This window comes from Pristiophorus japonicus, chromosome 12, assembly GCF_044704955.1.
Source record: "Pristiophorus japonicus isolate sPriJap1 chromosome 12, sPriJap1.hap1, whole genome shotgun sequence".
NCBI lineage: Eukaryota > Metazoa > Chordata > Chondrichthyes > Pristiophoridae > Pristiophorus > Pristiophorus japonicus.
The window spans coordinates 179,082,423-179,094,875 of NC_091988.1; the positions used below are offsets into that span (position 1 = coordinate 179,082,423).

A 12,453-nucleotide genomic window follows, 5' to 3' on the forward strand; every position below is an offset into this window, starting at 1 on the left:
TGGCCGCGTTCTCATCTACCGAGGCGGGCTCAGTGCGCCAAGGTAGGTAGCCACACCACTCCCGGCTCCACCCCTTCCATTGAGATGTGGCAAACATTGACTAGGCTGCACCCAGTCTCTCCCATATCCTTATGGAGGGAGTCACCACTCTTCCCTTCCAATGGGCGGAAGAGATCTCCCAGGACACCAATGCAGCCTGCTTGCACATTGCATAGGAGGGCACAAGCAGGGATGTCATCAGGAGGACCTCGCTGAAGTGGCACAAACTTTTCACTGATCTCAGTAGATCACGAAATGTTATTGCAAAGCCACACTGAAACTCATCCTGCTGTGCCACTTATTACATTCCCATCACCCCACTCCTGCACATCCTTACCCACACCAACTTACTTTGCACTTCCACCTATCCCTCTCTATCTACTTCATCACATCTCCATCATCTCACTAGCCACCCCTCACATTCACCCTCATCGTTGTCCAATTATACCAACTAACAATATACAAGGATAGGCACTTGGGTGTTTTAGCCAATGTTCATGTAAAGTTTCTGTTGATGAGTTGCCAAACTTTAAAAACTTTTTGTTTCAACATTTTATCTTCTTGGCGAGATTTGCATGCACCTTTGGAAGTGGCTTAGTGAGTTGCAGTGAAAGGTGAGACATAATGGTACACTGTTCCCCACCCCCCACCCCCTTCCCGAAATGGTGATAAGTGTGAAAGGAATGGCTTGGGCACTGCAGGGATGCTTTATGGTGTTGGAGTGGGGTGGTGCTAACCTGGTACATCATGTGGCAGCTAGGGTGTACATTCACTCTCACATTCACCCTCATCGCTGTCCAATTATACCAACTAACAACACACAAGGGTAGGCACTTGGGTGTCTTAGCCAATGTTCATGTAAAGTTTCTATTGATGTGTTGCCAATCTTTAAAAACTTTTTGTTTCAACATTTTAACTTCTTGGAGAGATTTGCATGCACCTTTGGAAGTGGCTTAGTGAGTTGTAGTGAAAGGTGAGACATAATGGTACACTGCCCCCCCCCCCCCACCCCCACCCCTCTCTCCCGGTGAAGTAAATCTGGCCACAGTGAGGCCATCCCTGGCGTCCTAGGCAGCAGTGTGGTCATGTGCTGATGCCCTGTGTCCTATGCAGCATGAAGTGATTGCAGAGAAGTTTGGTGTTGTTGTTGGTGCTGTTGATGTGTCTGGTGAAGCTGGTGTGCCTTGTGATGTTGGTGTTGGGGTTGATTGTGGTGGGATTCTGAGGACCAGCTGAGATATTTTCAAGGGCACCAATGCTGCTGGAATAGATGACAGCTAAAGTTGAGATGACAGAAGTGACCTGTCAATGGTGAGAGTTTGCTCTAAGGAGGTGAAAGTGGATAGAGAGTTTACTCCAAACACTTCCAATATGTGTAAAGCTGAAAAGGGTATTCCAAATCCTGAAAGCTCCAGCTTCTAAGATTGGAAAGTGAACAGCTGTGCAATGGTAGCTTTTATAACACTTTTGTAGCAGTCAACAATTCAGAGGAATGGAGAGTCATTGAAAACCTGACCAACTTACCTGACGTGATCCCCGAGCGCCGGGAACTTCATGAAAAAGTTGGATAAATGGTAAGTAAATGGTAAAATGCTGTTTAAGTACCTTTTAACAAGCTCTAAGGATATCAGTTGGTTCCCCTGCCGCTTGGTGTCGGGTCGGTAAAACACAAAAGACCCGACACTTGACAAACTGATATGGAGGCGGGTTGATAGCGGGCTGTCGATCTTTTATATTTTGATAGTGGACCCACCTCTGAACCCGTCTTCTGAGCACCGGCAAAATTCTGGCCAATTTAGCATTTACTTTTGTTATTTTTCAGAATTGATGCTTTGATGATCAAAGAGAATTTGTGCAATGTTTGCCTGTAACCTAGGTACAGCATCTAACCTTACCACCTATTGAAGTACATCTGTGTAGATGCAGTACAGATGATTGATGTTATCTCATTTATTATTAATAGGATAGCAGTCTATTATTCAGTATAATGATTTCTACCAAAACAAAATTCAGACATTCACAAAGCGCACTGAGATTTTCAGAATCAGTGAATATCCCTGCGGTAAATAAGAAAAATCCCCTTTACCAATCAGTCTGATAAGGTAAACACAATTTAAAACATGTATTCTGATAAAGATTAGCAGTGAATACCCAAGAACTAAGTGTCAACAACCCATCTGTAACAGGTTTGCAATAAGGTATAAAACAAATTTACTAACAGGTGACATTGGGCTCAGCATTAGTAGTAATCACTATTATCGATGCTATCTTTAGGCATTTGTTAACCTATTTACTTTCGGTGTGTTTACAAGTGCATTAAAATAGCACACTGAGGACTTTCATACAAATGTGCTAATGTATTCATGACAATCATCTCAGGGTTTAGCACTGTCCTTTCACCTCTGGAACTTGGGTTTGAATCCAGCCCAGACTGATGGGATGAAAGCTTCCTTTATCTGTTGGCTGTAAGCATCCTACATGAAATGAATTTGAAGAGTCTCAACTTAGATGCTAATGAGGGCAGACCTACAGCACAAAAGTTTACTGCTGATACTAACTGGCAATCTCACTCACAGAGTCTGCTGGATGGCTGGTGTGAGAAATGGAAAAATGTCACAATGACACAATAGGTTACAATAGAAGACGTAGTACTCTGCATCTGGCTGTGTTATATCTGACCTGCGAGATGCTGATGCTGCCACTGGTCCCTACCGTCCCATCCTCCCACTCTATATTTTCTGTCCTCCATCATCATCATAGGCAGTCCCTCGGAATCGAGGAAGACTTGCTTCCACTCCTAAAGTGAGTTCTTTGGTGGCTGAACAGTCCAATACGAGAGCCACAGACCCTGTTACAGATGGGACAAACATTCGTCGAGGGAAGGGGTGGGTGGGACTGGTTTGCCGCGCGCTCCTTCCACTGCCTGTGCTTGACCTCTTCATGCTCTCGGCGTTGAGACTCAAAGAGCTCAACGCCCTCCCGGATGCACTTTCTCCACCTAGGGCGGTCTTCGGCTAGGGTCTCCCAGGTGTCAGTGGTGATGTCGCACTTTACCAGAGAGGCTTTGAGGATCTCCTTGTAACGTTTCCGCTGCCCACCTTTGGCTCATTTGCCACGAAGGAGCTCCACACAGAGCATTTGCTTAGGGAGTCTTGTGTCTGGCATGCGAACTATGTGGCCTGCCCAGTGAAGCTGATCGAGTGTGGTCAGTGCTTCAATACTGGGGATGTCAGCCTGGACGAGGACACTGATATTGGTGTGCCTGTCCTCCCAGGGGATTTGCAGGATCTTGTGGAGACATCATTGGTGATATATCTCCAGTGACTTGAGGTGTCTTTTGTACATCGCCCATGCCTCTGATCCATACAGGAGGATGAGTATTATTACAGCCGTAGACCATGAGCTTGGTGATGGATTTGAGGGCCTGGTCTTTGAAAACTCTTTTCGTCAGATGGCCGACGGTCCACTGGAGGCAATGTTGAATCTCCTCCATCTCAGAAGGGAAGGACACCAGCTGCTCCTGCATAGTCCTGCCATTTGTAAATGATGGCGACGAGGCAGGGCCCCAGGAACTGTTGGGAGAGGCGTGATGGTGGTCCTTGGTGCAGTGACTGATCTCCTTTTGGAATGCTCAGCAGTGGGTAGGCTCTCCTTCTCCTCAGCTCCCAGAATCAAACCTCAGGGGCTTTTTTGCTTCCTCTCTTTTGATGCTAGAACTGGTGTCCTAGTCCAAGGGTCAGTCTGATGGTTGGAAGTCCTTTGATGGGAGGAGGAAAATCTAGCCCAAGATGTTTGAAATGGGATGACTTCCATTCCCCAGCACTACCATCCCTCACCTCGCGATCCATTAAAAAAATGAGAATACAACAATGCCGAGAATAATTTCAACCTTCGAACTCCTTAGAAATGTATCTGTCATCTAACAATTGTAAATGGGCTAAGAAAAATGCTAGCTATAGCTCACATATTTATGATAATCCAAATGACTTTTCATGATAAATGTTACAAGGTTGGTTCACTACATTGAAAAGAAAACTTGGTCATTGCTTATCCTTCTGTTTGCTGATACAATAATGGATCAATGGAATTCTTCATCAATAATAAGATTTGCAAAAAGGCTGCGCAATTTTTCTATTGGAGAATACAAATTAGTACTTGTGCAAATAGTATCTTTATCTGATAACTCTAATAAAATTATATCTACAAGTTGACAAATAACAAATCATTTTTGCACATTCAAAAGAAGGCAATATAATGGAGATAATGCTGCCGTTGCTAAAATGCTGTCTCCATTTATGTCAGAATTTTCAAAAACAGTTTCCTAATATGCCATAAACTTATGTCTGTACCAATAGGAAGTTCCTGTAACACCGACACTTTACCTGCACATTTAGTCCTAGTTGTAAGAGGAGGTCCTGGAGGTCCCGTCCCTCCATCGCCAGGTCGTGTGAGTAGAACTCTTATTTCATATTCCACATCTGGGTCAAGATGCCAAAGCTTGTAGGTGTGAGAGTCCACAATATGCGTTTCAGCCCAGTTTCCTGCAGTGGTACGGTATTCAACTTCCTTCAGGATGATGGGGCCGTCTCCAATGATGGAATTCGCATTGGGTTTGATCCACAAGTAGGTTGCGCCAACTGCCAAAAGCTCAGGTGGGGCGATAGGTGTGGGTGGATCTGTAATATAAAATCAAAGTAAATAGCTCGATAGCTGACAAATTGGGATTCAAAATGTAAGTATTGTGAGCAGACCATTATAGAAACATAGAAACATAGAAAATAGGTGCAGGAGTAGGCCATTCAGCCCTTCTAGCCTGCACCGCCATTCAATGAGTTCATGGCTGAACATGCAACTTCAGTACCCCCTTCCTGCTTTCTCGCCATACCCCTAGGATACAAAGAAACACGGTTAATTCTTCTTAATGTACATACACTACTTTTTAGACTATGAAGAACATACATTTAAAGAATAGTATCACATTGTGCCAGCGTGCACAGTGAAAAATTAATTGGAAGAGCAACCAGCGTCTGCCATAGTGAAAGGATGGTTCAATCTAAGCAGCAACATTTGTTCATCGAACATCTCAGTTATACATCACATTTGTTGATCTTTTGCACTGCACCAATATCAAATGTGCAATATAACACTGTATTGTTCTCAAAAATCAGTATTATGCCATTAAAAAGAACTCGGGTTGATTGATGTGCTGTCTTCAAGTTGTTACGGCCAAAAAAGAATAATCTAGTGGTGAGCAGAACTGTGAGTGTGCATTCAGGAATGTATAAATGGAGCTCTGCTACCCTTGCTTCAAGAGCAGTGGGCATTATAGATATTGCTATTCACTTCTGCCATTCTCTAATATAGGTCATAACTTTGTAAGGAAGACTGAAGGCATGGAATAAAAATAACTAGTAGCAGGCATCGTTGAGAGTTGCTGCACAGCACCCTGCAGTTGTGAAGTCATACAGTAAACAGCAGGTAATTTCCTATTGTAATATTTATTTAAGCAGAGCTATACAGTAAACTAGTTAACATTCAGTGTTGTAACTTCCTTGATTTATCTGCTAGATAATGGAATAATAGTTCATATCTAGACAAGTATTTTAAAATTCAGTTTGACATCATGGTCAGAATTAGATTTAACATTGGTTGGTTAACCATAATATTGATTTACCATTGGCATTTACAGGCCACTGTACCCAACATCGGCGGTGAGGAAACCTTTAGCGACAATGAGGTCATTTTAATCTCCAAAAACATGTGGATTTGGGGCGAGTGGGAAGTAAAAATGATTTTAAAAATTCAAACCCGACCCCAACCCGCCCACTTCCAGCTATACCGGAGGCGGGTTGAAGGGTGGGCGACCAATCCGCTCTTAGGAGGCTTGTCAATCATTAAAATCTTTTAAGGAGGCTGTTTGCCTCCATTTTTACATGATTTTTATTTTGAACTAATTTCAGCCCTGACCTCCACAATCAAACCCTAACCTCCCTCTGTGGCTGGCAGGAAGACTTCAGGAAAAGTTGTCCTTCTGTTAAATTCAGCAGAACATCTGCATAACCCTTAATTTCAAGTTCCAAGTCCAGAAATCCTCCCCTCCCTCTCTTTCCATGACCCGAGTAAATATTAGGGCCAATAATCGGGGACAAAATTAATTGGCACTTGGAAATATATGGGTTAATGAATGCAAGTCAGCGCGGAGTTGTTTAAGGCAAATCGTGTTTGACTAACTTGTTTGAGTTCTTTGATGAAGTGACTGGGAGGATGAATGAGGATAGTGCGGTTTATGTCGCATATATGGACTTTCAATAGGCATTTGATAAAATACCTCATAACAGACTTGTTAGCAACATTGGCGCCTTTGGGATTAAAGGAGCAGTGGCTGTGTGGATCCGAAATTGGCTAAGGGACCGAAAGTAGAGAGTAGTGGTGAATGACTGTTTATCAAACTGGAGGGCTGAGTGCTGTGGTGTTCACCAGGGGTCTGTATTAGGATTACTGCTCTTTTTGATATATATTAATGAGTTAGACTTGGGTATACATGGGATCATTTAAAAGTTTGCAGATGACATGAATCCCGGATATGTAATGAACAGTGAGGATGATAGTCACAGACGTCAGGAGGACATAGATAGACTGGTGAAATGGCAGACACATAGCAAATTAAAGTTAACACAGAGTAATGTGAAGTGATTCATTTTGGTAAGAAGAATGAGAGGCAATATAAACTAAATGGTACAATTTTAAAGGGGCAGGAACAGAGGGACCTAGGGGGGTACATTTACAAATCTTTGAAGGTAGCAGGACAAGTTGAGAAGGATGTTAAAAAGGCATATGAGAACCTTGGCTTTATTAATAGAGGCAGAGAGTACAAAAGCAAAGAAGTTAACCTTTACAAAACACTAGTTAAGCCTTAGCTGGAGTAATGTGTTCAGTTCTGGGCATCACACTTTAGAAATGATGTCAAGGCCTTAGAGAGCCTGCAGAGGAGATTTACTAGAATGGTGGAGGAGGATGTGCAGCGGGACAGCCGGTTCTATTTCCGGGGCTATGGCCTGGGACATTATGTGCACGTGAAGGACAGCCCTGAGCTGCCGGGACCCAGCCCCTTTAACTCTCCGCACCCCCTCACTAACACACACACAGTCCATCCGACGCAGATTTGTGGATAGAGCCAAGCGAATTGACAAGATATCCCTCGCCGTCTTCCCATTCATATTCCTTATATTTAATATTTTTTATTGGCTCACATATAAAATCATTGGGATATTCATGACCACCGTTGCATCTATTACTGAAATAATCTGCTACACACACAGACAAATACACACTATCAGACAGACACACAGACACAGCAGGCACAGACACGCGCACATGCACAGACAGAGACACCCACACACAGACAGGTCCACAGACACAGGCACAGATACACAGACACACACAGACACACAGAGAAGCAGACAGATATCGAGACAGGCAGAGACACGCACAAACACACACACACATACATACACACTGTGGATCAGATGGCCAGTGACCCATGAGCTATCAAATTTTTACAAATATATATTTGATGAATTTTACCTTGCCTATTGCAATCGATTGCTCTCAATTCATTGCATTAGACAAGGTGGTCTATCAATTTATAGAACAGCGCCTGCCTCCATAGTTGTTAAGTATGGAAGAACTTCACAAGACTGAGTGCTGTGAGCTAAAACTGGTGTGACTTTAGTCTCTTTCATATGACTCCAGAGTGCCTAAGCAGCATAGCAGACAACCTTTTATACTCCCTTGCACGAGGTGTGCAGGTGACCCTTGGGCCTCCAACAGTTGCGCCCTCTGGTGGCAAGTCTTACACAGTTACACTGTTTACATACATAACAGTAGTAATGCTGGAGTCAGGAATGCAATGACAGAAAATACAGCGGATGGTGTCTTTTTGTAATTATAATTTATTTTGAATACATTCAGGGCACATTCAATATCCACTGTCATTTCGATAAAAAATCCTAGAGATGACAGTGGATGCCGGGAAGCTGGTAGAACTCTCTGCCACATTTCCCTATCACACCCATCAAAATGGGTGTAAAAATATAAAAAATCTGGGCAGTGGCCACCAATTTCCCCCCATTCTTTGTGAGGAACGCTTGACTTTGTCTTGAATTTATTATTCGCATGATTATCAGGCTACATTTTAGTATCGGTTGATATTATAATGCTGTGATGTTTAAATAAGGGAATACTATTTTGAAGTTCATTAAAATGTTACATTCATACTAATCTGTAATTCATAATTCTGGAATCCTAAAAATATTCACTATTATTCAGGCTCGACGGGCCAAATGGCCTACTCCCGCTCCTATTTCTTATGTTCTTTTCAGACATCTTCCGCAAGCAATCTCGGGAACTGCCAACTAGTTAATTTGAAACAATCAGTGAGAAAAAGTAGGAGAAAGTTCTTGAGCAATACGAAGCATGTATTTCTGAGTAACACTTGAACATTTTAAGTATCTTATCTGTGATTTTGCTTTGACGTATTGGTTGAACTCTTCAGGAATTCTCAGCTTCCGATGACTTTTTCCACTTGAAAATTTTCAAAATTTAGTCTCAAGATTGCAAAAGTAATTGACCTTTTTTCCCTTTTCCAGTTTTCCCCAGTCACATTCACAAGATTACCAGATAACAGCAGATGAGTAAGGCCATTCATTCTATTTTCACTCATTCATCCAGAAACACCTCAAGATCTATAACAATAGTGACTACACTCCAAAAGTACTTCATTGGCTATAAAGCGCTTTGAGATGTCCGGTGGTCGTGAAAGGTGCTATATAAATGATTTTTTTTTATTGCAGCATCCATTTGTTTCCTAAATCATTCCAAAGTTTTTGCCTCCATTCCTCTAGCTAGAAGTCCTTTTGATGTGTTGATCACTCTGTGTAAATTAGATTTTTACTAGTTTGAACCTGTGTCTGCTTGTCCTACTCTTGCAATTTAACTTAATCATGAAGATTTACATTTTCCATAATATTTACTATCTTATATACCTCGATGAATCATCTCACAGATGCCTCCTGTTAAGGCTGAAAACCAGAAGTTACCCCTTAACTCTCAGTATCGTGTCTCTCCTCTGTCATGCCTCCACATTTTGACTATCTTCCTTGTATTGGAAGTGGCCAGAATTTGGACATGTTGAAATTTGAGTCATTCCTAGGACCTACTCCTAGGTCTCTTTCAACTTCATACATAGCCATTTCAATACCATTCATGAAATATATGTGCAGCTCATTTTTCCGTCCTATGTACATTACAGTATACTACAATTAATTGGGTTACAAGTTCTGATGAAGGGTCATCGACCTGAAATGTTAACTCTGTTTCTCTACCCAGATGCTGCCTGACCTGCTGAGTATTTCCAGCATTTTCTGTTTTTATTTCAGATTCCCAGCACCCACAGTATTTTGCATTTGTACAATTATCTGGACTAAATTGTATTCGCTATTATTCGGTCCACTTACATATTCTTCCTTTCCTGAAAACTGTGGCTGATGTAGGATTCAATTCCATTGATGAAGGTGATGAAGATGATTCATTACTTCGCACCAATAGCCATTTTTCACATGTGAATCTGGTTGTATTTTTCTCATTGCCCCCTTTCAGTTCAACATTTTTAATCCCAGATGATCCCTGTTATAGAAACATAGAAAATAGGTGCAGGAGCAGGCCATTCAGCCCTTCTAGCCTGCACCGCCATTCAATGAGTTCATGGCTGAACATGAAACTTCAGTACCCCCTTCCTGCTTTCTCGCCATAACCCTTGATCCCCCGAGTAGTAAGGACTTCATCGAACTCCCTTTTGAATATATTTAGTGAATTGGCCTCAACTACTTTCTGTGGTAGAGAATTCCACAGGTTCACCACTCTCTGGGTGAAGAAGTTTCTCCTCATCTCGGTCCTAAATGGCTTACCCCTTATCCTCAGACAGTGACCCCTGGTTCTGGACTTCCCCAACATTGGGAACATTCTTCCTGCATCTAACCTGTCGAAACCCGTCAGAATTTTAAACGTTTCTATGAGGTCCCCTCTCATTCTTCTGAACTCCAGTGAATACAAGCCCAGTTGATCCAGTCTTTCTTGATAGGTCAGTCCCGCCATCCCAGGAATCAGTCTGGTGAATCTTCGCTGCACTCCCTCAATAGCAAGAATGTCCTTCCTCAAGTTAGAAGACCAAAACTGTACACAATACTCCAGGTGTGGCCTCACCAAGGCCCTGTACAACTGTAGCAACACCTCCCTGCCCCTGTATTCAAATCCCCTCGCTATGAAGGCCAACATGCCATTTTCTTTCTTAACCGCCTGCTGTACCTGCATGCTAACCTTCAATGACTGATGTACCATGACACCCAGGTCTCGTTGCACCTTCCCTTTTCCTAATCTGTCACCATTCAGATAATAGTCTGTCTCTCTGTTTTTACCACCAAAGTGGATAACCTCACATTTATCCACATTATACTTCATCTACCATGCATTTGCCCACTCACCTAACCTATCCAAGTCACTCTGCAGCCTAATAGCATCCTCCTCGCAGCTCACACTGCCACCCAACTTAGTGTCATCCGCAAATTTGGAGATACTGCATTTAATCCCCTCGTCTAAATCATTAATGTACAATGTAAACAGCTGGGGCCCCAGCACAGAACCTTGCGGCACCCCACTAGTCACTGCCTGCCATTCTGAAAAGTACCCGTTTACTCCTACTCTTTGCTTCCTGTCTGACAACCAGTTCTCAATCCACGTCAGCACACTACCCCCAATCCCATGTGCTTTAACTTTGCACATTAATCTCTTGTGTGGGACCTTGTCGAAAGCCTTCTGAAAGTCCAAATATACCACATCAATTGGTTCTCCTTTGTCCACTTTACTGGAAACATCCTCAAAAAATTCCAGAAGATTTGTCAAGCATGATTTCCCTTTCACAAATCCATGCTGACTTGGACCTATCATGTCACCATTTTCCAGATGCACTGCTATGACATCCTTAATAATTGATTCCATGATTTTACCCACTACTGAGGTCAGGCTGACCGGTCTATAATTCCCTGTTTTCTCTCTCCCTCCTTTTTTAAAAAGTGGGGTTACATTGGCTACCCTCCACTCCATAGGAACTGATCCAGAGTCAATGGAATGTTGGAAAATGACTGTCAATGCATCCGTTATTTCCAAGGCCACCTCCTTAAGTACTCTGGGATGCAGTCCATCAGGCCCTGGGGATTTATCGGCCTTCAATCCCATCAATTTCCCCAACACAATTTCCCGACTAATAAAGATTTCCTTCAGTTCCCCCTCCTTACTAGACCCTCTGACCCCTTTTATATCCGGAAGGTTGTTTGTATCCTCCTTAGTGAATACCGAACCAAAGTACTTGTTCAATTGGTCTGCCATTTCTTTGTTCCCCGTTATGACTTCCCCTGATTCTGACTGCAGGGGACCTACGTTTGTCTTTACTAACCTTTTTCTCTTTACATACCTATAGAAACTTTTGCAATCCACCTTAATGTTCCCTGCAAGCTTCTTCTCGTACTCCATTTTCCCTGCCCTAATCAAACCCTTTGTCCTCCTTTGCTGAGTTCTAAATTTCTCCCAGTCCCCAGGTTCGCTGCTATTTCTGGCCAATTTGTATGCCACTTCCTTGGCTTTAATACCATCCCTGATTTCCCTTGATAGCCACGGTTGAGCCACCTTCCCTTTTTTATTTACACCAGACAGGGATGTACAATTGTTGTAATTCATCCATGCGGTCTCTAAATGTCTGCCATTGCCCATCCACAGTCAACCCCCTAAGTATCATTCGCCAATCTATCCTAGCCAATTCACGCCTCATACCTTCAAAGTTACCCTTCTTTAAGTTCTGGACCATGGTCTCTGAATTTACTGTTTCATTCTCCATCCTAATGCAGAATTCCACCATATTATGGTCACTCTTCCCCAAGGGGCCTCGCACAATGAGATTGCTAATTAATCCTCTCTAATTACATAACACCCAGTCTAAGATGGCCTCCCCCCTAGTTGGTTCCGCGACATATTGGTCTAGAAAACCATCCCTTATGCACTCCAGGAAATCCTCCTCCACCGTATTGCTTCCAGTTTGGCTAGCCCAATCTATGTGCATATTAAAGTCACCCATTATAACTGCTACACCTTTATTGCATGCACCCCTAATTTCCTGTTTGATGCCCTCCCCAACATCCCTATTACTGTTTGGAGGTCTGTACACAACTCCTACTAACGTTTTTTGCCCTTTGGTGTTCTGCAGCTCTACCCATATAGATTCCACATCATCCAAGCTAATGTCTTTCCTAACTATTGCATTAATCTCCTCTTTAACCAACAATGCTACCCCACCTCCTTTTCCTTTTA

At 42.8% G+C, this 12,453-nt stretch overlaps 1 protein-coding gene across 3 annotated transcripts in view; it reads right to left on the reverse strand.

The window, feature by feature from the left end:
• The window catches only part of ptprt (protein tyrosine phosphatase receptor type T), a 1,564,838-nt gene that overhangs the window by 782,615 nt on the left and 769,770 nt on the right, over positions 1 to 12,453 (reverse strand). For all 3 annotated transcript variants that reach the window (XM_070896216.1, XM_070896215.1, XM_070896217.1), the window contains exon 7: positions 4,422 to 4,715. In XM_070896216.1, coding sequence (XP_070752317.1) covers positions 4,422 to 4,715 — 294 coding nt within the window. The remainder of the gene's footprint in view (positions 1 to 4,421; positions 4,716 to 12,453) is intronic.